This window comes from Pseudophryne corroboree, chromosome 6, assembly GCF_028390025.1.
Source record: "Pseudophryne corroboree isolate aPseCor3 chromosome 6, aPseCor3.hap2, whole genome shotgun sequence".
Taxonomy (NCBI): domain Eukaryota; kingdom Metazoa; phylum Chordata; class Amphibia; order Anura; family Myobatrachidae; genus Pseudophryne; species Pseudophryne corroboree.
This window is the reverse complement of record NC_086449.1, coordinates 74362280-74389204: the sequence shown is the minus strand read 5'-3', so window position 1 is coordinate 74389204 and position 26925 is coordinate 74362280. Positions and strand designations below refer to the sequence as shown.

The 26925-nt window shown below is 47.9% G+C and overlaps 1 protein-coding gene and 1 non-coding gene across 2 annotated transcripts in view; one reads left to right on the top strand and one right to left on the bottom strand.

Moving 5' to 3' along the window:
* The first annotated feature begins 5488 nt into the window (after positions 1-5488).
* The window catches only part of PRDX2 (peroxiredoxin 2), a 35713-nt gene continuing 14276 nt past the window's right edge, over positions 5489-26925 (top strand). Inside the window, exons 1-5 of the mRNA XM_063931189.1 lie at positions 5489-5597; positions 6005-6112; positions 7786-7939; positions 9130-9252; positions 9340-9470. Coding sequence (XP_063787259.1) covers positions 6010-6112; positions 7786-7939; positions 9130-9252; positions 9340-9470 — 511 coding nt within the window. The 5' untranslated portion in view covers positions 5489-5597; positions 6005-6009. The remainder of the gene's footprint in view (positions 5598-6004; positions 6113-7785; positions 7940-9129; positions 9253-9339; positions 9471-26925) is intronic.
* On the bottom strand, positions 26532-26643 carry LOC134938680 (U5 spliceosomal RNA). Its single transcript, XR_010181191.1, has one exon. It is a non-coding gene; the product is annotated as a U5 spliceosomal RNA (small nuclear RNA).

Below are 26925 nucleotides of genomic sequence, written 5' to 3'. Positions count from 1 at the left end.
TGTAGTGCTGTAGCAGCATGGACAGATTCCTTATCAGCGGATATTGAGACCATTGATACGGATACCATTTTAATGACCCTAGGGCATATAAAAGATGCTGTCTTATATATGAGGGATGCTCAAAGAGACATTAGTTTACTGGGTTCCAGAATAAACGCTATGTCTATTTCTGCTAGGCGAGTCTTATGGACCCGACAGTGGACGGGGGATGCCGACTCAAAGAGGCATATGGAGTTTTTGCCGTACAAGGGTGAGGAATTGTTTGGAGAGGGCCTCTCGGACCTCGTCTCCACAGCTACGGCAGGTAAATCAAATTTTTTGCCTTATGTTCCCTCACAATCTAAGAAAGTGCCTCATTATCAAATGCAGTCCTTTCGTTCGAATAAAAGTAAAAGGGTACGTGGATCGTCCTTTCTTGCCAGGGGTAAGGGCAGAGGAAAAAAGCTGCACAACACAGCTAGTTCCCAGGAACAGAAGTCCTCCCCGGCCTCTGCAAAATCCACCGCATGACGCTGGGGCTCCCCTGAGGGAGTCCGCTCCAGTGGGGGCACGTCTTCGACTTTTCAGCCACATCTGGGTTCAATCACAGGTAGATCCCTGGGCAATGGAAATTGTTTCCCAGGGATACAGGCTGGAATTCGAAGAGGTGCCTCCTCGCCGGTTTTTCAAATCGGCGCTACCAATCTCTCCCCTGGAAAGGGAGATAGTGTTACAGGCGATTCAAAAATTGTGTCTTCAACAAGTGGTGGCCGAGGTTCCCCTGCTTCAGAGGGGGAAGGGGTACTACTCAACCCTGTTTGTGGTCCCGAAACCGGACGGTTCGGTCAGACCCATTTTGAATTTAAAATCCCTGAACCTTTACTTAAAACGGTTCAAGTTCAAGATGGAATCGCTCAGAGCGGTCATCGCCAGCCTGGAAGGGGGGGATTTTATGGTATCGCTGGACATAAAGGATGCATACCTGCATGTTCCCATATATCCTCCTCATCAGGCGTACCTGAGATTTGCGATACAGGATTGTCATTACCAATTTCAGATGTTGCCGTTTGGGCTTTCCACGGCCCCGAGAATTTTCACCAAGGTAATGGCGGAAATGATGGTGCTCCTGCGAAAGCAGGGTGTCACAATTATCCCGTACTTGGATGATCTCCTCATAAAAGCGAGATCACGGGAGAAGTTGCAGAACAGCGTATCCCTTTCACTGAAGGTGTTACAGCGACATGGCTGGATTCTTAATATTCCAAAGTCGCAGCAGGACCCTACGACTCGCCTGTCCTTCCTTGGCGTGATTCTGGACACAGACCAGAAAAGGGTTTTTCTTCCGGAAGAAAAAGCGCAGGAACTCATGACTCTAGTCAAGAACCTGTTGAAGCCAAAACAAGTGTCAGTACATCATTGCAATCAAGTCCTGGGAAAAATGGTGGCGACATACAAAGCCATTCCCTTCGGCAGGTTCCATGCAAGGACTTTCCAGTGGGACCTATTGGACAAATGGTCCGGGTCACATCTGCACATGCATCAGCGGATCACCCTCTCTCCCAGGGCCAGGGTTTCCCTCCTGTGGTGGCTGCAGAGTGCTCACCTTCTAGAGGGCCGCAGGTTCGGCATTCAGGATTGGATCCTGGTGACCACGGACGCGAGCCTCCGCGGTTGGGGAGCAGTCACACAGGGAAGAAATTTCCAAGGCCTTTGGTCAAGTCAAGAGACTTGTCTTCACATCAACATCCTGGAACTGAGGGCCATATTCAACGCCCTACGTCAAGCGGAGACCTTACTTCGCGACCGACCGGTGCTGATTCAGTCTGACAACGTCACCGCAGTAGCTCATGTAAACTGCCAAGGCGGCACAAGGAGCAGAGTGGCGATGGCGGAAGCCACCAGAATTCTTTGCTGGGCGGAGAATCATGTAAGTGCACTGTCAGCAGTGTTCATTACGGGAGTGGACAACTGGGAAGCAGACTTCCTCAGACGACACGACCTGCATCCAGGAGAGTGGGGACTTCATCAGGAAGTCTTCGCACAGATTGCAAGTTGGTGGGATTGCCCCAAATAGACATGATGGCGTCCTGTCTCAACAAAAAGCTACAAAGGTATTGCGCCAGGTTAAGAGATCCTCAGGCGGTAGCTGTGGACGTCCTAGTGACACCGTGGGTGTTCCAGTCGGTCTATGTATTTCCTCCTCTTCCTCTCATACCCAAGGTGTTGAGAATAATAAGAAAAAGAGGAGTGAGAACAATACTCATTGTTCCGGATTGGCCATGAAGGACCTGGTATCCGGATCTGCAGGAAATGCTCACAGAAGATCCGTGGCCTCTTCCTCTAAGACAGGACCTGTTGCAACAGGGTCCCTGTCTGTTCCAAGACTTACCACGGCTGCGTTTGATGGCATGGCGGTTGAACGCCGGATCCTAGCGGAAAAGGGTATTCCGGATGAGGTCATTCCTACGCTAATACAGGCTAGGAAGGGCGTGACATCTAAACATTATCACGAATGTGGCGAAAATATGTTTCTTGGTGCGAGGCCAGGAATGCTCCTACGGAAGAATTCCATCTAGGCCGTTTTCTTCACTTCCTACAGACTGGAGTGAATTTGGGCCTAAAGTTAGGCTCCATTAAAGTTCAGATTTCGGCCTTATCCATTTTCTTTCAAAAGGAATTGGCCTCTCTGCCTGAAGTACAGACTTTTGTGAAGGGAGTACTGCATATTCAGCCTCCTTTTGTGCCTACGGTGGCACTTTGGGACCTTAACGTGGTGTTAAGTTTTCTTAAGTCACATTGGTTTGAACCACTTCAAACAGTGGAGTTGAAATATCTCACTTGGAAGGTGGTCATGTTGTTAGCCTTGGCTTCGGCGAGGCGAGTTTCGGAATTGGCGGCTTTATCACATAAAAGCCCCTATCTGGTTTTCCATATGGATAGAGCGGAATTGCGGACCCGTCCTCAATTCCTACCTAAGGTGGTCTCATCCTTTCATATGAACCAACCTATTGTCGTGCCTGTGGCTACACGGGAATTGGAGGATTCTGAGTCCCTTGATGTGGTCAGAGCTTTGAAGATTTACGTGGCCAGAACGGCTAGGATCAGAAAAACATAAGCACTGTTTGTCCTATATGCAGCCAACAAGGTTGGCGGCCCTGCATCAATGCAGACTATTGCTCGCTGGATCTGTAACACGATTCAGCAGGCGCATTCTATGGCAGGATTGCCGTTACCAAAATCGGTTAAGGCCCATTCCACTAGGAAGGTGGGCTCGTCTTGGGCGGCTGCCCGAGGCGTCTCGGCATTACATCTGTGCCGAGCTGCTACTTGGTCGGGGTCAAACACCTTTGCAAAGTTCTATAAGTTTGATACCCTGGCTGAGGAGGACCTCCTGTTTGCTCATTCGGTGCTGCAGAGTCATCCGCACTCTCCCGCCCGTTTGGGAGCTTTGGTATAATCCCCATGGTACATACGGAGTCCAAGCATCCTCTAGGTCTAGGACGTTAGAGAAAATAAGATTTTAAACCTACCGGTAAATCTTTTTCTCATAGTCCGTAGAGGATGCTGGGCGCCCGTCCCAAGTGCGGACTATTTCTGCAGGACTTGTATATAGTTGTTGCTTTCATAAGGGTTATGTTACAGTTTAGTCGGTTATGGACTGATGATATGTTGTTGTTCATACTGTTAACTAGATTGTATATCACAGGTTATACGGTGTGATTGGTGTGGCTGGTATGAATCTTGCCCTTAGATTAACTAAAATCCTTTCCTCGTACTGTCCGTCTCCTCTGGGCACAGTTTCTCTAACTGAGGTCTGGAGGAGGGGCATAGAGGGAGGAGCCAGTGCACACCCAGATCCAAAGTCTTTATTAAAGTGCCCATGTCTCCTGCGGAGCCCGTCTAACCCCATGGTCCTTACGGAGTCCCAGCATCCTCTACGGACTACGAGAAAAAGATTTACCGGTAGGTTTAAAATCTTATTATTTGCAGTTTCTGAGTAGCTCTGGACCTACTCACGAATTGAGATCAGGTCAGTCCATTTAGTTATTGGTTTGACGTCACAAACACGCCCTGCGTTCGGCCAGCCACTCCCCCGTTTCTCCAGACACTCCCGCGTTTTTCCCTGACACGCCTGCGTTTTTTTGCAAACGCCGGAAAAACGCTGAGTTACCGCCCAGAAACGCCCCTTTCCTGTCATTTACCGAACACCAGTGCGACTGAAAAGCGCCACAGAAGCCACTGCAAAACAGCTAAGTTTTGTGTTAAATAACAAAGCGCATGAGCCCTGCGTGCCTTGCGCATGCGCAATTTGCAACTAATCACAGCTTAGCGAAAATCGGAAACGAGCGAACAACTCGGAATGACCCCCACTGTGTACTAAGTCTGGAGACTCAGTCCACCCCGTTAGTAGCCGTGCGTTTCCGTACCCTAATTCCGCCATAATGCCGGTGACTTGCTATCCGGGACGCCGGCTTAGTATTCACCACTCTTCATTCTTCTGGCTCTGTTGGGGGTGGCGGTGTGCTGCGGGAATGTACGCTCGCTTGCAAATAGTTCCTTCAGGAACTAGCGTCCTGTCAGCGGGGAACGGGACCATTAACCCTTAGTGGGGATGGGCCATTCTCCCCCCTAAGTCCCACGAAGCAGAAAACTCTTCAGGAGCTTCTAGAGATGTGACCAGCTCCGTCAGGCACATTTTCTAAACTGAGTCTGGTAGGAGGGGCATAGAGGGAGGAGCCAGCACACTTCTATAGTGCCCATGGCTCCAAGTGGTGTCTATACCCCATGGTACTAAATGGATTCCCAGTATCCTCTAGGACGTAAGAGAAAATGAATTTATTCCAGTTTTAAATAAGGCTGTAACATAAAATGTGGAAAAAGTGAAGCGCTGTGAATATTTTCCAGATGCACTGTATAAACGTAAGGGCCTATTTATCAATGAGTGATAAAACTTGTTGCTTATAATAAATGGTGCTCCAGCCAATCAGCTCACAACTGTCACTTTTCAAACATAACAGTTTGAAGCTGATTGGCCGGAACACCATTTATCGTACGCAGCAAGTTTCAGCATCCACAAGTTTTGTCACTCATTGATAGATGAGCCCCATAGTGTGAGATGTCCAGTGTCATTTCCAGTGCTTTTACCAGGAAATGAGGGACACTATAACATGCTGGAATTTATATAATGCAATGCATGCAGTGCAGCCACACAGAGCAGCCAGCAGGGGGAGTGTCTGTGTCACATGATCCCATACATAGAGGACGCACTGACTCTATATAGCCCGCAGCATCATCATCATCATCATCATCGTAGCGGCGCGCGGCAGGCTGCAGGTGCGGGCGAGCTCATCCGGCAGTACAGAATGGGGGGGGGGGGGGTGACCTCTTTCTTCCTATTGCCATACTGCGCTCCACCAGTTGTATCTCCCTGTTATCTCCTTCCACAGTGAGCAACAATTCATAGCACAGGGCTTTCCGCCCGGCGTTCGTTCGTTCGTTCATTCATTCAGTTGAAGCTGGTTAGACGTCCCCTGTATCCTCCCCAGTGTGGTACGGTCCGAAGCTGTATAAGGGTCTGTCCTGGTGGGGCCTGGTCACTGTACGAGACGGAAGGGGCGGTGAGTGCAGGGCTGTGTGTGATGGTCATAGAGTCCTAAAGGGGCTGCTTTGGAACATTCACTTTAGATATATATTATATAACGAGAGATATTTTTTTTTCCCCCCATGTGGCACTTTCTTAACTGCAGGATGCCCATAAGATCATAACTTTTATTAGTATAATGAGTGCACTCTATTCCCCATCATTAGCTGCTAATTGAACATGGCCCTTTGTGGTGTGCATTCCTTCTCTGTGGTAACCCTCAGTAAGCTCCCATTCCATAGCGTGCTGCTTGTACTCAGCAGGAGGGTGAGGTTGTTTAAGATGCAGGCACGGGCCGCTTAGTACATGAGTCTTACCCTGGGTAATGGTGACAGTCGCTTAATGTTTACGTCAATCCATATGTTTCTATTCTGTGTATTATAGAGATCATGGCAGCAGGAAACGCTCACATTGGGAAGCCGGCCCCAGATTTCCAGGCCACAGCTGTGGTGAAGGGAGAATTCAAGGAAATCAAGCTGTCAGATTATCGGGGTAAGTGACTCTTGGCTGGCATGGCTGCATCGTGCATGGGTTACTGCCAGGGAGCCGCTGCGGTTGCTTTCAAATGGTGAGTGCCCTAGGCGGTCCAACCCCATCCCGCCCCCTACCTGTTAATGGGGTATTGGATGTAAAGGGTTGTCTATGCTGAGTACACATTATACAGACCTATCTGCTGACAGACTATTGGTAAGCATACACAGCCAGACCCCACAACTGGGTGGGCATTTGAATTCTAGGGATAGGTTCTGAGCTACTGACAGATGTATTGTTTAATGGTATACCCAGTCTAAATGTGGTCATTCAATACGTTCTGCTCCAGAATTTATGGAAGGACTACTAGTGTTTCACTATAAATCACAAGAAAATATATATCTGTTGTCTAAACACTCCTATAAATCTGATGTCTGCACATAGTGTTTAATTTAGTGACCTGAATACTGGTTAAATAAACTAAGGGGCAGATTCAGGGGTAAATGTATGAAGCAGTGATAAGAGTGGAGAAGTGAGCCAGTGGGGAAGTTGCTTATGGCAACCAATCGGCATTGACATAACATTTATAATTTGCATACTATAAAATTACAGAGCAGCTGATTGGTTGCCATGGGTAACTTCTCCACTGGCTCACTTCTCAATTGTTATCACTGCTTCATACATTTACCCCTGTGTTGTGGGATTTGCAGCGTGGCTGCTGTTCCGTCTGGAGCTACTCAAGAAATGCCCTCTACCCTGCACTGTAAGCCCTGAGTGTGCACTTTGGGGGTCATTCCGAGTTCGCTCGCAAGCCGTTTTTAGCAGCTTTGCACACGCTAAGCCTACGCCTACTGGGAGTGAATCTTAGCATAGTAAAATTGCGAACGAAAGATTCTCAATATTGCGAAAAGACATCTCTGTGCAGTTTCTGAGTAGCTCCAGACTTACTCGGCATCTGCGATCAGTTCAGAGCTTGTCGTTCCTGGTTTGACGTCACAAACACACCCAGCGTTCGCCCAGTCACTCCTCCGTTTCTCCAGCCACTCCCGCGTTTTTCCCCAGAAACGGTAGCGTTTTTCCCCACACGCCCATAAAACTGCCTGTTTCCGCCCAGAAACACCCACTTCCTGTCAATCACATTACGATCGCCTGAACGAAGAAAAAGCCGTGAGTAAAATACCTAACTTCATAGCAGATTTACTTGGCGCAGTCGCAGTGCAAACATTGCACATGCGCACTAAGCGGAAAATCACTGCGATGCGATAAAATTTACCGAGCGAACAACTCGGAATGACCCCCTTAATGCAGATTTTTACTTTGTGCCTTCAGAACTGTGGGGAAAAATCTGAGCCAAATTCACCCTTTGATGCTTAGCACGTGTTGTAATTCCATAGCTCTAGACGGAACCCAGGAACTATGGGTTAGTGCTCATTAGCTGTGGCCTTACCTCGCCAGAAAATTAGCACTGGCTGTTAAACACCCTGTAAGTCTTGCAGCTACGTAATTGGATCTGCCCATAAGTGGTTGTTTAAGCTGGTTGAGATGTCATGTATAAAGACACTTTCTGACTATGGAATGTTAGTTTTCTGTAGGACCCCTTAAGCTGTAGTTGCGCTGTGATGCTACTGCTCATGTGTCTGAGTATTAGGTTGAGTGATGCGTGGGCTGCTTGCTAAGTATCCTTTTTCCGGCAGGTAAATACGTTGTGCTGTTCTTCTACCCGCTGGACTTCACCTTCGTCTGTCCCACGGAGATCATTGCCTTCAGCGAGCACGCCGACGAGTTCCGCAAGATTGGTTGTGAAATCATTGGGGCCTCTGTCGACTCCCACTTCTCCCACCTGGCATGGTGAGACCCTTCTGCTGTCCTCATGTGTGCTATAGGGTCATAACTGCTGTGGTATGTGAGCAGGTTACTAATTGGCTTAGTCATGCGGATCACCAGAGAAACTAGTTTATGATGAGTCTACTTCCCTGCCCCCTTACGTATGGCCAGGAAGATTGACTTGTAAGTCTTAATCATAAAGGACTGTTTATTGGTGTCCCAGCAGTGCAGTTTTCTTGGAAGCTAGAACACCCATGTTAAAGGTCTACAGCATACTTGGTCAAAGGTGCACAATACTGGAACCTTGAAGTGAACTGTTCAGTTCTATTGATCTCTGGTTAATAATGTGTTAATGGAAAGATGTGGAAACTCTGCAATACATGTAAGGGTGTGTTAATTGTTGGGAGTGTCTTTATCTCAGCAGCGTTCTGCCAGTCTCCACCCTGCAAATGCAATGCAGACATCTCAAAGTAACTGTTCTTCAGGAGTACCTCTTATCTGTAGTCTCCAGCTGGTGTTCTGTTACTGCAAGGCTGGCGCATCAGTTTCTGGGGCCACGTGGGTGCTTGCCCGTAACAAACATTGTCAGGTTTTGTGGTGCGAAGTGTAGCCCTGGAAACTGCGTTTTGAGGTTTCATGTTGTGGTTGCCTTGTACAGCTGAAGGCTACCTCAGATGTTATGGATATCTAAATATCCTAATACTCTTATCTGGGGTGTAAGCTATTGCATTATACTTTAGTTTTGGGTAGGGCACCCTCCATGGCTTAGGTCGAATATCTCATGGAGACTGTTGGCGGTGGCTACCCAGGCCAGCATGTGGTTATGTTGCAGCCTTGATGAAGGATGACCTTGGATACCTAGAAATTAAAGTTTTGCAGTAGGGTAGTCCCTCTGACCTGTTCTGAATCAGTTTCTAAGAGATGGTTGCAGTTCACAACGAAAGTGAACTCTTATCTGCCCAGTCCTTCAATACAGGACAGGTGAATAAGGATAGTATGTAACTGGCTGGGTTGACCTATTGTGAGCTCCATGCTTTGGCTCATAGCTTCAGATGAGGAGGAATCTTGTTCTGCAAAGACTGATCAGAGCTATGATCTCCCTTATATGTTTAAAACTGGGACTTTCACAAATGCCCATTTACTTGGAGTATTGATCAACCAATGAATATTTAATAGTTGCTGCAATATACAGTCTCCTCTTCCCATTATCTCAGGACAAATCTTCCTCGCAAGGAAGGGGGTCTGGGACCCATGAACATTCCTCTGTTGTCTGACCTAAAGCACTCCATTTCCAGGGACTACGGTGTTCTGAAAGAGGATGATGGTGTTGCGTTTAGGTAAGTGTCCTAGAATGTGGTGTTTGGGACATTGGGGAAGCATTTAGCATGTTTACCTGCCAGAGAAACTAACACTTTCTTTCTCAGGGGTCTGTTTATCATAGACAACAAAGGGATCCTCCGTCAGATTACCATCAATGATCTGCCAGTTGGCCGCTCTGTGGACGAGGTCCTACGCCTGGTGCAAGCATTCCAGTTCACCGACAAACATGGAGAAGGTAAGAGGGCATTCAGGGCTGGTGTATGATGAGTGTTGGGGCTGCGCTTCTTGTTAGATGTAGTAATGTAATCCTGTCGAGCAGGATCGGACTATAAAAGTTGTGGCATGCTTGGTGTAACTAGCAGGTTGGGGGGCTTGCAGTGGTGACATGTAGGATGGGGCGTTGCCATGGTGCACCGATAGTACAGACACAATCAGACCTGGAGCAGGAGCTCCAACAGCAATACACAGACTAATGGTGACCATACACTTGTGAGATATTAGGTGCTATCCTTCGATTTCAACCGCATGTGTGAGAAACCGAAGGACTGTATGCACGTTTAAGGTACTATGAGACACAATACGTGGGCACACTGTTTGAATGTTGCGTCTCATGATAGTATGAGTTGCACATAAATTTCTTGCATCGCAGTGCGATCGCATGTGTTTTTTTAAAACACATGCAATACATCGTGCTGCGATGGGCACCTGCTGGGAGCGGGCAGAGGCTGCTCCCCCATTCGGTGGTGATGTGCCCATCACGTGATTACCATGCAATTGATGGCATGGTAATCACTTTGGCAGTTCTTGTGCAATTTTACCGCACCTGAACTGCCTGTGGTCGCACAAGTGCTTGGGGGCCATAAGCCTGATACATGTGTGAAGCAATAGCACAGTGCACATGTACAGGTACATGTATTATAGTGGCATGCATCGTGCCGCTAGAACACTTCCTGCTTCACCCCATTAGAGGCGATGCAGGAAGGGAATTTGACAAGATGTCTTAACATCTTGTCTGCCGAAGTGGAGGAGTAAAATCTTCCCCCTGTCAATGTCCCCTGAGCACAGCGCATGAGCTCAGCTGATGAGCCGTGTCTGACTGCCTGGCTGGCTCCTCTACGCAGGATCTCTACTCAACGCGAGATCCCCAGTGCAGTCTGGAGCTGGCACCCGCCACAGCCAGGGACAACTGTCCCTGCTGTGGTGTATGGGCATCGAAACTGACAGCTGCAGGTGTTGGCACGGTCAGTGATGCTGACCATTCATACATTGCCCACACATCTGCTATCTGTTAGATCGCAACGCTGATATGGACCCCCTGTGGGTGTGCAAACTCTGCCAGTGTCTAACATGGGGGAGAAGCGGATACTGCTTCTCCCCCATATTGGAGGGTAATACATCTACCATGTGCAGTGAGTGACAGTTGAGTGTTCCGGTGATCCATGCAGTGACCAGTGTCGGCTCGTGGAACATCATTTGAGCTGAGTCTCTTGCAGTAGCGTTTTTTAGATTACTTTTTTAATTTTTTTTTTTTTTATTAAAGCATAACAGAATATACAACGTAAAAGCGAATTGTACAAAAGTTATTTGCTAGCATTAGTAACAAAATATATAACTTTCTGGTCGCATAAATCATTGCGAACCTTTACATTTAAGTACAAAAAAATAATAATGACCTATAATAGAATGTTACTAAAGTATAAAGTACACACAGATAATGGACTCTTGTTTCCTGTATTATATGGAGATTTGTAACCATTTGATTTATAAAGCAATCTGGATCGCTAATTGCATGTACAATGTAAGAGCAAATTATACAAAATGATATGCTGGCATTAGCAACTAAAATATAACTTTCTGGTGGTGGAATACATTGTTGGCATCATGTTTAAGTAAAGACATGACTAATGTTTTATAAGGTGTTACCAAAGTGTAAAATACAAATTGATAATGTAAATGAAGTGGGTGACTTCCTGCACCATATGAAAGTTTGTGTATCCAATCTGTAAAGCAATTGGAGGATTGCCATCTAGTGTTCTCAGCCTGTACCAAGATGTCAAATTCAAACTGTTATGAATCCCCCTATGCACTGGTAGAGAACATGGCGATGTAGCGCTCATTAACATCACAAATAGACCTACTCTTCTCTCCTTTTCAAACATGGTCTCCACCCTATCCACCATAAATGTGGTGAAGCTTTTCCTTATATAAAGAAAATGCCGTAGTATCGGGATGTACCCAACTCTGCCATATACTAATTTTTTGGGCTGCAGAACTTGGGGCTAAGTTTTTCCCACCTTTAGGGACCCCTTGAGTCTTTGGGGGAAATCCAAATATAGCCCAGTAGCTGGCTTTTTTAATTGCCTAAAGGTTGTTTCTGGGCATGCTCTGTAGCAGGTGGGTGGAGCTTCTCTATGCAGGCAGGGTGTGGGTGACAGATTTGCAGCCTTGCTGTGCTAACATGCACTGACTAATGGCTGCTTAGTTTTGTGGCCAGTGATAATGTCATTCTCCACTTCATGACCTAATTTCTTTAGCATCCATAAGGGATATTGGGGAGTCTAGTACAATGGGGTCCAAAGGAGCCGGTGCACTTTAAATTTCTTCACCTGGGTATGCTGGCTCCTCCCCTCTATGCCCCCTCCCACAGGCAGTTAAGAAAAAAGTGCCCTCAGAGGATGCACATCTCTGAGCTCAAGTTTTCTTCAATTTCTTTTAAAATGTTTTTGGTATGCTGTTTGGGCAGCAGCATACCTGCACTGTGGGGGTGGGGGCACTGTGCATTCTGTCACAGCCACAGCACGCCGCTCACCCCTAACACTGCCTGAAGGTGACATCTCTGGCGAGTACAAACAGGGGTCCCGCTAGGGGTGTCCCCCATTTCACTGTGCGGTTGAATGCTGGCACAGCGTACGGGACCCTCCTGGGGGTCCTGCTATAAGGTCCCCCGTGTAGACTGGCTCACAATCGCTTAGACTAGCACTTATGTTTTTTTAAGCTGAAAGGAGACATTGCCAGTATAAACTATAGCTCCAGTGCCGTTGGAGTGGGCAGAGCTGGACCAGAGGCATTTTGGCGCCTTCCTCTGCTTAATGCAGCCACAGACCGCGCACACAGTGCTTCCTGACTCCTCAGACATGCTGGATATCTGGTACAGGGTGTAGCAAAGGGGGAGAGCTGCTATTGTACACTATCTGGGTCCTCTGCAGGACAGAATTTTTGTGTTTTCTGTGATAAAGTTAGCTGGCAGCCTTACTTGGCTGTACAGCTAGGGGTGTGCGGGTGTCCTGTGTCTCCTCACATACAGTAGGACAGGCTTGCAATATATTACTGTATGTGTATGTCATTGTGCTTACTGTGAAACATGGGTAAACACAAGCTGTGCAGTGTATGAAACACCAGATTCTCTCCATTATCATCTGATTCTGTTTCATGTGAACAATGCAGCCAATCTGCACATCGGTGAAGGGGCTGTGGGAGAGGGTCCAGAGCCCCACTGGCTAGGGTCTCTTAAAACAGTCATCCCAGCTCGCTGCTAATGTTCAGAAAACTCAGCCACTACAACAGGCTGTTGCAGATTTAGCTGCTAGGGCAGATGTTGCTCAGCCCCCCTCCACTCATGCAGGACCACAAAAGCGTGGTTTGCCTGCTCTACTCTCCAGTGGCGTGAGGTCAGTGGCTGGTGAGGCACTACAGCCATAATGTCCGCCGAATCCTGCTGATGACCCCTACCGCAGCCGAGCCAATGTCCGCTACTGCCTCTGAACCAATGCCTGCTGCCACCGCCAATGGCTTACAAACTTGCCCACCATCAACTGATAGCCATTAGTGTGTAAAAAATAAATAGATATTTTATGTTGTGGAACTACAAGTCCCAGCAAGCCTCCGCTTGCTGATACTTGGCGAACCTCAAGTACCAGCATGTGGGTAAATAACAGGCCCACTGGTACCTGTAGTTCTACAACAAAAAAGACCCAAATAAAAACACACACACACACCGTGAAAGTAAAAATTTATTAAAACACACTTACACACACATACTTGCCTACATCCCACGCTGATCACGTCCACTTGTCCATGTAGAATCCAATAGGGGTACCTGTAAAAATGAAATTATACTTAAAAACGAAGTAATCCACAGGAGGAGAGAGAAATGGAGAAATGAATGAATATTATGCACTCACTGACGCGGGAGGACGCTAGCACAGACAGGAGAGTGCTGCTGCTGGCTGGGAGGACAGAGCAGGCGCCAGAGGAGGAATGAGGAGAGGGGGGATTCCTACCCGGCCACTGCACACAGGTGCCATGCTGGAGGAGGGACGAGGGGGGGTCCTACCTGGCCACCGAACTCTCTCAGGCACACAGGCGCCGCCACTTCAGCCTCCAGCGCCGCCTGTGGGTGATTGGACACAGGGCAGGTTCTAGACCTTGTGGTGCCCAGGGTGTGGCTTCTTCATAGGGAAGGGGCTTGGCCACAATTATCTCCTTGCAGTTGTGACCCCTGTAGCGGTGTCAGTGACCCCTGTAACTGTGCCAGTGAGCCCAGTAGTTGTGCCCCAGTAGCGCCGCAAACGCACACAAAATAAAATACACACAATACTTACCGCTCCTGCTGCGCTGCCCTCCGTCTCCAGCCGCAGGCTAGTCTACTATGGGAGAGACGTCATGACATCTCTCCCATAGTAGCGCCGCTCAGACACTAGGTCAATTATGACCTCTAGTCAGTCAGCAACGCCGGCTGCAGCGGGTGCCCACACAGCCCACGGCCCTGCTGCAGCCAGTGGGGGGATTAGTATGTAGCTTGCTACTGATTGGACAGCAGATCCGCTGTCCAATCACATCTGGGGGACTGACGGGTGTGCTTATCGGGGCTGAATGCACGCCTCAGTCATTGAGGCCACCAGTAAAGGTGCCGCTTCGCCCTGCCTGCCCCCCGCTGCCCGGACTTTAATGTTAGCAGCGGGAGGCACCTCTCCCGCTGCCTCCCAGCCCAACATTTTCACAGGGGGAATGATTAAAATAAAAAGATATTTATAACTGTGTGATAAATATCTTCATTATTTTAATCATTGACACGGGAGGCACTGCCTCCCCTGCCTGCACATCCCTGCTACTCTGATACAGATGAGGGTATACAGGAGGATGGGGAGGACTTGAACCCCGTTAGTGGGGATACTGATTCTGCTCAGGGAATTGAACCCCTAATTCTGGCTGAGATGTGTTAAAGCTCCCTCTAGAGGACACTGTCACAGTAGTCGTTTTTCTTTACATAAAACCAGCGTAATGTCACTTTCCCTGACTCTACAGAGTTAGATGGCCTGGAAAAATCCAGACAAGTCTTTTGTGTCAAAATTTTTGCGCACTTTCCCATTTGCTCCTGAAAGTAGGACATTTTGTGAGGAACCCCAGGGGTTGATGAATCAGTCACTTGACTGTCCAAAAAGGTGGTGCTGCCTGCCCGGGCTCCTTTACCGTAAAGGATCCTGGGGATAGGAAAATAGAAGCTACACTCGCATCTATTTACATGGCAGCAGGTATATCGCAAAGGCCGGTGATTGCGGGTTGCTGGGTGACCCATGCCATTCATTCATGTGCCACTCAAATTCAGGAGTGCCTCTCTGGGGCTATGCCCCTGGTCACTATGGTGACTCTCCTAAAGCACATTTAGGACACTACACGCATCGTCTGATTCCCTCAAGGAGATTGGGAACATTAATGCTGTGACCTCTGCCATGGCAGTGTCTGCATGCAGGGCCTTGTGTTTTTCATTGGATAGCGGATGTGGAATCCAAACGCAGGGGGGAATCCTCCCCTTTTCAGGGGAATGACTCTTTGGGGTTGAATTGGATACGTGGCTTTCCAAAGATACGGCTGGGAAATCCACGTTAATACCTGGGGCCATTGGTACAGTCCTTTCGGTCTCTCAGATTTTGGTGTAAGACCAGAGGTGTCTCCAATGTGACTAGAGGCACGAGAGGTAAGTCAAGAGAGCCTGCGAACACCAGCTCTGAGGATCAGACAACCAGTTCTGCTTCCACTAAGGCCTCCGCATGGTACCCACCACGAGGGGATCTAGAGGTGGAAGCTCGACTGCGTCACTTCAGCCACATCTGGGATGCTTCCTAACAGGATACCTGGGTCAGATATCTCATCTCATTTCTCAGGGCTATAAGATGGAGTTTGACAGTGCTCCTCCCCAACAATTTTTCAAATCAAGCTTACCATCTTTGGAAGATATGCAAGTTACGTTGTAACATGCCATCCTGAAGTTGGTTATTCCTGTACCAATACCACAATGAGGTAAGGGTTATTACTCCAACCTGTTTGTGATATCGAAACGGGATGGTTCGGTAAGACCCATTTTGAATCTAAAGTCCTTGAACCCTTACCTGAAGGTGTTCAAGTTCAAAATAGAATCTTTGTGGGCCTGGAAGAACAGGAATTCATGGTTTCCTTGGATATCAAGGACACCTACCTCCATATTCCGATTTAGTCACCTCATTAGGTGTACCTGAGTTTTGCCCTGCTGGACAATCACTACCAATTCCAGGCACTGCCCTTCAGCCTATACACAGCTCCGAGGGTGTTCACAAAGGTGATGGTGGCGATTATGTTCCAGCTCTGGGTCCAGGGAGTAAATATTGTCCCTTACCTGGATGATCTTCTGATCAAAGCAAGAACCAGGGAGCTCTTGTTGCTCCATATCCGACCGTACTATCTAACTTCTGTCACGCCATGGTTAAATCCTCAACTTCTGGAAGTCCCACCTGGAGCTGACTCAATGGCTCCTGGGGATGTTGCTGGATACTGTGGCCTAGAAGGTGTTCCTACCAGAGGACAAGGTGAGAACACTTAAGGAGATGGTCCGACCTACTCGAGTGTCCATCTTTTTTTTTTTTTTTAATAAAGTAATTTTTATTCAATAATATGTAGATTGAGTTACAGACATTGCATATCAACGGCATTTCACATCATCACATTAATCACATCTTCGTTTACATAGATTTGGTCAGCCCGTCTGAGCCTGCAACATCTGCAGTCAGTATATAAATCTACATGTCCGTTTTTTAATTTTTTACCCTTAAACTAACCCACAAAAGGGTACATAAAAAGAAAATAAAAAGAAATAAATAAGAAACATAGGAAGAACATAGTAAGAAGTAGTCATCTGAACTAGGACCTTATCAGTCGCATATGTATTAAGGCAGGCCCGCAGAGCTGAGCTGTCAGCCTTCTAAACATACATCATTATAAATTAGATCATTGGCACAATAGCTCTTCAGTATCCACTATGATTGAGGGACCAGGTGGGAATGGGGAGACTCCAGCCAACGAGACCAAATTCTTTCAAACTTGGCCGATGCGTTCTGTTTCATATAAATATATCTTTCCTTGAGTATTGTGTCGTTAACCAAGGTCCTGAGCGCAGAGATTAAAGGGCCGCTAGGGGCCATCCAGAGTCTCGCAATGCAAACCTTAGCCAAGGCACATACATTGCGAGCATATAGATCGACCGGGCCAGTCTCAGAAGTAGAGCCTCCTATCCCCAAAATACAGAATTGTGGGGTAAGCAGTCCGCCAGTCACTCCCGTACTCGCCAGCACCGATCTAACCCCCGACCAGAACACCCGTAGTCTTGGGCAATCCCATACCATATGCCAAAATGTTCCCATATCCGCCTCGCACTTAGGGCAGAGACCAGATCTGCCAGTCCCAAAAGAGGCCAGTCTAGCTGGAGTCATATATGTTCTATGTAGAATGAAGAATTGGATTTGTTGGTATCTGAGGGACTTGGTGACTGTAGCAGGGTATTCCAGAGCAAGAGCCCAGTCCTCCTCACCCATGAGACCTACATCCTCCTCCCATTTTCCACGGAGACGTGTCAGAGGGTCCGCATGGATTTTGGTGAGAAGATATCCATACGCAAGGGAAACCATCTTAGTTCGACCCAATGTAGTTACAAAGGTCTTGATGGGAAATGGGAGGATTCGCGGGGGGGAATCCGCAAACTGGAACTGGAGGGCATGTCGAAGTTGAAGGTATCTGAAAAAATATGAGTTAGGTAAGCCAAACTCATCCTTCAGTTGCTGAAAGGATTTGAGTGAGTCATTTAGGTAGAGTTGGGAAATAGAGACCACCGATCTAGGGGCCCACACCTCCCGTCCCTCAAGCGCATGCAACTCAGGAAGCCAGTCAGAGTACCAAAGGGGGGTGTCTGGGTCCAGGTCGACGTACCCTAAGAGGTCTCTCAGGGCCCGCCATATTTTTAAGGCCTGAAAAATAATAGGGGGAAGAAACCGGGCCCCGCTCCCACTCAGCAGCAGCTGTATAGGAGAGAGGTGAGGAAAATAGCAGCGGATAAACTCACACTGCAAGGTATCATCGCCAGAATCCCGCACCCATACACTAATATGAGTCATCTGAGCAGCGTAGTAATACATCTGGAAATTAGGCAAGGCTAGGCCGCCATCAGAGCGCAGCCTAGTGAGAGTATTTAATTGTATCCTAGGTCGTTTGTTAGCCCAAACAAGTGAGGATAGAACACTATTTAGTTTCCTAAAGAATGTTGGATAGATATATACGGGGGATTGAAGTATAATGTATAGGAGTTTGGGCAGTATGATCATTTTAGTGAGATTAACCCTGCCAGACACCATCAATGGAAGCCTACACCAGGTTTTGGATTTGCACACGATCTGCTGCATGGTCGGGCCCAGATTCAGAGGGATGAAATCAGAAGGGTCATTAGTTATTTGGATTCCAAGGTATTTAAATTGTGTTGTCCAACATAATGGTAGGGAAATTTTTGGAACAGTAGGAGGGGGGCCTATGACTGGCATAATATATGATTTAGACCAGTTGATCAAAAGACCCGAGTGAGCACCAAAGTCCTCAATCACACGCAGCAGAACGGACATTGACCTGGCGTAGTCTTGCAAAAATATGTCGTCGGCATAAAGTGCTATCCTATCCTCACGTGAGCCCGTGCAAATTCCCACAATATCTGGGTGTGATCGTATCAAACAGGCCAAGGGCTCGATGGCCAAGGCAAACAGTGCGGGGGATAGGGGACAGCCCTGTCTGGTACCCCGGGACAATTGAAAGGAGGGGGATACATAACCATTCACCAAGATCCTGGCACTCGGATGCTGGTACAGTAATTTAGTCCATCTGATATAGTTGGGCCCAAAGCCCATACAAGACATCACCTCCCATAAATAAGCCCATTCAATACTGTCAAAGGCCTTGGCCGCGTCCAGCGAGACCACAGCCGAGTCAGAAGGGAAGTCACGTGGGAGTTGTAAAATGGTATACAGTCTACGTAGGTTGATAGATGTGGACTTCCCAGGCATGAAGCCAGTCTGATCTGGATGAACGAGGGAGGTGATCACTGTATTAAGTCGTACTGCCAATATCTTTGCCAGGATCTTGGCGTCGGTGGGGATTAGGGATATCGGTCTATAGGAATCCGGAGACCTAGGGTCTTTACCGGGCTTTGGGATCACTATTATAATTGCCTCTGACATAGAGGGGGGAAGTTCGTTATTGGTAAATATATCTAGGAATAAGGCATGGAGCCTGGGCCCGAAAAAATCAACGTGAGTTTTGTATACTTCTGAGGGAATTCCGTCACACCCCGGGGCCTTGCCACTGGGAGACATACCAATAGCCGCAGTCACCTCCGCGAGCGTCAAGGGTGCTTCCAGTGCCTCACGGGCCTCGGGGGGGGAGCACGGGTAGCGAGATACCCGCCAAATAGTAGGAGAGATCCATAGTGGAGAACGTCAATTGTGAACTGTAAACTTTGGTGTAGTAGGATCGGAATAGCTGCGCAATGTCCGGTGTGGTGTCAACAAAGGACCCATCCCCATCGGACATTTGTGTAATTACAGTCCCAGGGCGATCCTGATGTATCAGCCGGGCCAGGAGGCCACCCGTCCTATCAGCCTGCATATAAATATTAGTGGCCCTAAAGAGGAGGGACCGTGAGTTTTTATCGGACAGGTGGGCAAGCCACGCCGACTGGGCCACCAGCCAACGTGTTTTCGTCGTGGGGGTACCATCTAGCAAATATTGAGACTCTAAATCTCTGGCGTCACTCTCCAGGGCCTTCTCCCTTTCTCTAGAGGACACTTTGTGAGCTGCTATGCGTCCTATATAAGAGCCCCTCAGAAAAGCCTTGAATGAATCCCATACCATAGTCCCCGGGGCAGATCCTGTGTTGTCACTAAAGTAACCCTCCCACTGAGTCTCCAGGTCACCACAGTCACCCAGCTGAGTCGAGTGTCCATCTTTGCATAAGATTGGTAAAGATGGTTGCCTCATACGAGGCGATACAATATGGGAGCTTCCATGCCAGTACTTTTCAGCTGGTATTCCTGAGAAACTGGTCCATATCACATAGTCAGAAGCACAGGATGATACGGCTGTCGCCTCAAGCCAGGAATTCCCTCCTGTGGTGGCTGCAATCCTCCAATCTCCTGGAAGGTCAGAGTTTCGTGATTCAGGATTGGATCCTCAACAGATGTGAGTTGTAAATGCTGATTTACATACAGGACTAAAAGCAACACTTTAAAAAGACATTTCATACACTTTAAATGGAGCCGCCGCGGCCGCTATACTTAATCCTCAACCTACGTACTTATTACACCATTAGCGTACAGAGCCCCGTGTACGTACTTAACGTACAAACGCCGCGCTGGCTGTACAAAGTACACTCAGCGCGTACACACCCAAAGATACTGTGAACCCTTAACAGCTATGCATGTGATAGTAATACTTTAAACCTTAGCAGGGAAAGGAAAACGTGACACCAGATTGTATTTAAAATGCCGGGTTCTGACACCACAACATATTACTGAAAGGGGGTTACAATAACAAAGCAATAACATAGAAAAGAATAATGGCTACAGTCAATGGTACATACGTGTTTGGTTTTCGCCACGCTACCCAGTCTGGTCCTCAGTCATCTAGATAGATAACTTTTAGAGTCTTGTGTGACCAGGCCTGCAGCTGGCTCCTTTCATACAATCTTCCAAAACTTAACACAATGGATACTGTAATCTTTGTCCATTGGACACAGGGATGGTCATTTACAGTACAGGAGAGGTCATAGGTTGGTTTGAATAGGTGGGCGATGTCTGTTCCAGATGCACTTGTGGGTGGTCTCCTCTGGGTTCCCGCCGCATACCTAATGTACAGTAAATACAGTTTATATCTATATTCTGCTCCTGCACATAACTATTTGCAGGAGCGTGCGATCTGCTGCAAACCAACACCGGAATATTACCCTTAAAATACCCTACAGCTGGATACCAAACACCACCTTATAACCTTGTTCTGTCCCCTCCTATCCTGTAAAGGTGAATCCCTTTGTTCTGATACCATTTAAACTGTTGTAACTTGCTGGTGTGATGCAGGGAGACTATGTGTACATTGTGCACTATTTGGATTAAATATGTAATGTGTTTTGATAGCTTTTCCATGCGTCCACAAACTCTACCGTAAATACTCATACCACGCGCTAATGCGCAGGACCGCTGGAGCGACCATACGCAAATTGCGAATATGCGCACGCACGGCAGAACAAGTACAAGCACGGAGGCCATCTGTGTGTAGTTTGTACATGATGTGTGTGCTGCAATATTTTTCGACTTTGACAGAGTCTGAGAGGATGGGGAGCTGTCACCCAAGGGGTGCAGATCTGGGGCAGGTCAGCCCATGAAGCCCTCCTTCCGATCAACATTCTGAAACTTCAGGCTATCTACAATGCTCTGCTTCAGGCCTCTCCTCTGCTCAAGGATCACGTGATCCAAGTAGTTGGATAACGCCACAGCAGTGGTGTACATCAGTCTACAAGGAGGAACAAAAAGCAGAGCCTGCATGTGAGAGGTGTCAAAAATATTCCTCTGAGCAGAAAGAAATTCAAGAGCAATGTCGGCAATCTTCATTCTGGGCGTGGACAACTGGGAAGCAGATTTCCTGACTCGTCGTGGTCTCCACCCAGGGGAGTGGGATCTCCACCAGCAGGTGTTCCAACAGATCATCCTCCGGTGGGGCTGCCCATAGATATGATGGCTTCTCGTCTCAAGAAGCTTCTTTGGTATTGCTCACGAACCAGGGACCCTCAGGCGAGGGCAGTAGATGCACTGACGTCGCCTTGGCCTTACCGACTAGTCTACCCGTTTCCTGTTTCTGTTGCTCCCAAGGGTGCTCAAGAGCATCAGACAGGAAGTCCAGGCAATTCTGATTGGCTTCGGAGGACATGTTACACAGATCTTCTGGACATGTCCGTCGAAGATCCTTGGCCTCTACCTCAGAAGAGATCTCCTTCAAGGACCATTCGTCTACCTGGACTTACGGCAGCTTCATTTGACAGCATGGAGGTTGAGCGGAACATCCTAGCTCACAAGGGCCTTTCCAAAAAGGTTGCTACCATGGTTCAGGCTAGGAAACCTGTGATGTCAAAACACTATCATATCTGGAGAAGATATGTCTCTTGGTGCAATGAATGCACGTATCTGCCTGCAGAATTCCACTTGGGACGTTTCTTACATTTCCTGCAGGCTGGTGTGGATAAGGGCTTACGCCTGGGTTACCTTAAGGTCCAGTTTCAGCTTGCTCCATTTGCTTCCAGAAGAAATTGGCAGTGTTGCCAGAAGTTCAGACCTTCTTGCACAGGGGTACTCCACATACAACCTTTTGTGCCACCTATGACACCCTGGGGTTTGAATGTAGTGTTGGAATTTCTTCAGTCCTCCTGGTTTGAACCTCTGCTGACGGTAGTCAAGTACCTCACGTGGAAGACTGATGTTACTGGTCCTGGCTTCTGCTCGTGTCTCAGAATTGGTCTTTTGCAAGGACAAAGTGGAACTCCTGACTAGACAGCAGTACCTGATGAAGGTTGTCTCTGCGTTTCACCTGAATCAACCTATTGTGGTTCCATCCGGTTCTGATACTTCTGCTCCTCCAGAGGCATTGGATGATGTGTGTGCCTTGAAAATCTGTCAAGCGAACAGCTCGGATCAGAAAGACTGATTCCTCCTTCGTGCTCTATGATGCGCAGAAAAAAAGGTTGTCCCGCTTTGAAGCAGGCCATTTGCTCATTGGATTAGGCTTACTATCCAACAGGCCTATGTCAGCAGCCTTACATGTTCCTAAGTCTCTGAAGGCCCACTCTGCGAGATCAGTGGGCTTTTCCTGGGTGTCTGCCTGTGGAGTCTCATCTTTGCAACTGTGCTGAGCTGCTACCTGGTCTGGTAAGAACACCTTTGTGAAGCTCTAAAAATTTGATACCCTGGCCAAAGAGGGTACCCAGTTTGGGCAGGTGGTGCTGCAGCAGTCTCTGCACGTTCCCACCCGTTCTGGAAGCTTTGGAACATCCCCATCATACTAGATTCCCCAATATCCCTTTTTGGATGCTAGAGGAAATAGGACTTTAATTACCTACCGGTAAATCCTTTTCTCTGACGTCCTAAGTGGATGCTGGGACTCCGTAAGGACCATGGAGATTAGCGGCTCCGCAGGAGACTGGGCACAACTAAAGAAAGCTTTAGGACTACCTGGTGTGCACTGGCTCCTCCCACTAAGACCCTCCTCCAGACCTCAGATTCTTGTTCCCGGCTGAGCTGGATGCACACTAGGGGCTCTCCTGAGCTCCTAGCAAGAAAGTATATTTAGTTTTTTTATTTTAGTGAGATCTGCTGGCAACACTCACTGCAGCGAGGGACTAAGGGGAGAAGAAGCGAACCTACCTAACAGGTGGTAGTTTGGGCTTCTTAGGCTACTGGACACCATTAGCTCCAGAGGGATCGACCGCAGGACCTGACCTTGGTGTTCGTTCCCGGAGCCGCGCCGCCGTCCCCCTTACAGAGCCAGAAGCACGAAGCGTCCGGAAAATCGGCGGCAGAAGACTTCGGTCTTCACCAAGGTAGCGCACAGCACTGCAGCTGTGCGCCATTGCTCCTCATGTACACCTCACACTCCGGTCACTGATGGGTGCAGGGCGCTGGGGGGGGGCGCCCTGAGGGCAATATAGGACACTTTGGCTGGCAAATCATCACAATATATAGTCCCAGGGCTATATATGTGATAAATTACCCCTGCCAGAATCCATAAAGCGGGAGAAAAGTCAGCCGAAAAAGGGGCGGGGCTTCTCCCTCAGCACACTGGCGCCATTTTTTCTTCACAGTGCAGCTGGAAGACAGCTCCCCAGGCTCTCCCTTGTAGTTTTCAGGCTCAAAGGGTTAAAAAGAGCACTAAATTTAGGCGCAATATATGTATACAAGCAGCTGTTGGGGGGGAAAAAATCACTCCGTGTTAATCCCTGCATTATATAGCGCTCTGGTGTGTGCTGGCATACTGTCTCCCCAAAGGACTTTGTGGGGTCCTGTCAGTCAGAGCATTCCCTGTGTGTGTGCGGTGTCAGGTACGGCTGTCGACATGTTGGATGAGGAAGGTTACGCGGAGGCGGAGCAGAGGCCGATAAATGGGATGTCGCCCCCTGTGGGGCCGACACCAGAGTGGATGGATAGGTGGAAGGTATTAACCGACAATGTCAACTCCTTACATAAAAGGCTGGATGACGTAACAGCTGTGGGACAGCCGGCTTCTCAGACCGCGCCTGCCCAGGCGTCTCAAAGGCCATCAGGGGCTCAAAAAACGCCCGTTACCTCAGATGGCAGACACAGATGTCGACACGGAGTCTGACTCCAGTGTCGACGAGGTTGAGACATATACACAATCCACTAGGAACATCCGTTACATGATCTCGGCAATGAAAAATGTTTTACGCATTTCTGACATGAACCCAAGTACCACATAAAAGGGGTTTTATTTTTGGGGAGAAAAAGCAGCCAGTGTTTTGTTCCCCCATTAGATGAATGAATGAAGTGTGTAAAGAAGCGTGGGTTCCCCCGATAAGAAACTGGTAATTTCTAAAGTTACTGATGGCGTACCCTTTCCCACCAGAGGATAGGTCACGTTGGGAGATATCCCTTAGGGTGGATAAGGCGCTTACACGTTTGTCAAAATAGGATTTTGGTACTTACCAGGTAAATCTTTTTCTTTGAATCCATAGGGGGCACTGGAGTACTCTTGGGTTATGGACTGGGCGTAGCCGGAAATGGCACATTTAAATATTTAAATTAGTAACTGGCCATCCCCTCCATAATCCCATAGAGCCTTCAGTATTTTTACTGGGCCGAACAGGAGTGATAGAGAGGATGAACCATAGAGAATTACATATAACATTATATGCACCTATAACATTATAATATAATGGTCAACCCTAAAGTTGACACATAACGGAACTGATAACAATCAGTTGATACCATAACATCGAATGCATTGGTGATGAAGTGTTACCATAAGATCCACAGACCTTACCACAAGACAGGTAAACTGCTCTGGGTGGGCGTCCAGTGCCCCCTATGGCTTCAAAGAAAAAGATTTACCTGGTAAGTACCAAAATCCTATTTTCTTTTTCATCCACTAGGGGTCACTGGAGTACTCTTGGGACGTACCAAAGTTTCCCCCTTGGGCGGGAGAGCAGTTTGGCACCTGTAATACTAGACGGCCAAAGCTAAATGCTGATGCCGCAAACGTAGCCAACCTGTAAAAGCGCACCAACATGCGCACTGATGGTCATGCACTGATGACCATGTAGCAGCTTGTCTACGCTGTTTCGTAGAAACTCCACGACCTGCTGCTCCTAACGTTCCCAAAGAACGTATGGAATGGTCTGACACTGATGTAGGCGGTTGAAGCCCGCTTATGACGTTCACTAGAACGTTTGGAATGGTCTGACCTTGATGTAGGCGTTGTAGCCTATTATGAAGCTAAGCCTGACGTATGACATAAGGACTGCTTGGAAGCTTGTAAAGCCATCTTCACTACATTATGGAGAACAATGTGTCTGTTCTTCGTACAATTATTTGGGTTACATAAACGCGTAGTGCGCGTACCACATTCAAAGTAACTTAAGTTCTCGATCATATTGATAACCGAGGAACTACATTAATTAGTTGATGCGTGACATTATACGATCTTTGACTGGAACACGGAATTTGTGCGAAGTTCCGCCCTATGACCATAACACCAGATTTGGGGCCTTGACATGCAAGCCACCCTATGTTAAAAACACGCCTTGCTGAGAGGCTAAGGCTAAGAGAAAAGTGTTTACCAATTGATAAACGTAACATCCACTTGTTGTAAGAAATCAACAAATGAAGACTGTAAATAAAAAACCTAAAACCAGATCACGTCCCCTGGCGCTGTAGGTGGTAAAACCAGATCACGTCCCATGGCGCTGTAGGTGGTATAAATGGAGGTCGTCTGAGGACACCGTGCAGGAAAGTGTGTACAATCGGCAAAGGAGCCAAACACCTTTGCAGGTAAATTGACATGCAGAGACCTGCACCTCGAGTGTAGAATATAATCCTTCACCAAACCCATTTGTAAAAATATTAAGACTGGATAACTTGAAAATGATGTTGGAAACTTCTGAGCGTCACACCAACCTATAGAGGCACGCTAAACCTTGTGATAATGAGCTGCCGTACTGGCTTCCCAGCCCCTAACATGGTTTGTATACCAGATTCTGGAATGCCCTCCGTTCTTGAGAGCGATTTGAACAGCCACCCCGTGAAACGCTGCCGCGCTAAAACGGGGTAAAAGAACTGACCCTAGTGGGATAGGTCCGGACGTGGCGAGAGCGGTGAAGGATCGGCTGCGAGTAGTTCGCGAAGATCCAAGAATCATGGCCTCCGAGGCCAATGTGGCGCCACTAGTATGACTGTCATAGAGTCTTGTATGATCCATTTTAGTACCCGAGGAAGCAGCGTAACCGTTGTAACAGATTCACAATGCTGTACAGCCACGCGATCGTGAGAGCATCAGAGCATCTACTGCTGCTGCCTTCGGAGTCCTTGTACTGGACACATACTTGGGTGTTTTTTTTTTTTTTGCAAGATGCCAATAGATACCCCTGTGGGTAACCACCGCTGAACCAACATCTGGAACACTTAAGAATTCAATGCTCAGTGTCCTGGAATAAGCTGCCTTCCAGCTGTTCACTCCCAGAATGAACATGGAGCAACTTGGCGCATGGTCATGCGACTTCGATTTCGTCATTGATCGGTGATGTATGCGATCGCCGTTGTGTTGTCTGACCGCACTTGGACAGTCTGAGAACGGAGCATGTGGCCCGCTTGCCGCAGCGCGTTTGACCGAAATCTCCGTGATTTGTGAAGTTAATCATTTGGGACCCCAGGTCCCCAACCTCTGAGACTCGCGTTTAAGCCCAGCAGCAGCTGGGCATCAAAAAATTACATGAAACTCATGGTTCTTCTCCACGGAAATCTTTAGTAAAAGGCGAAAGATTTATTCGATCTGAAGAGAAACCAGAGTATTCATATTTAGAATTATCCAATTCCAGACGCCGAACATTGTCCTTGCGGTAAAATTATGTACTTGGAGCCACTAGAGTAGTGAAACTCTGGCCCTTAGAGACAACCGTACTATTTTGTAGGAGCGTGCAAGAACTTCCAGGTGAAAATGACCTGAGTGACTCCTTGCGAAGTAGAGTGCGTCGAAAGACGTCACTCTCCTTACCAATAGGCAAAAGGCCAAACGGATCAAGACTGTCCGTGGCTTGCGTACGAACTGTACGTGATGACGAACAGTTTGTGAGG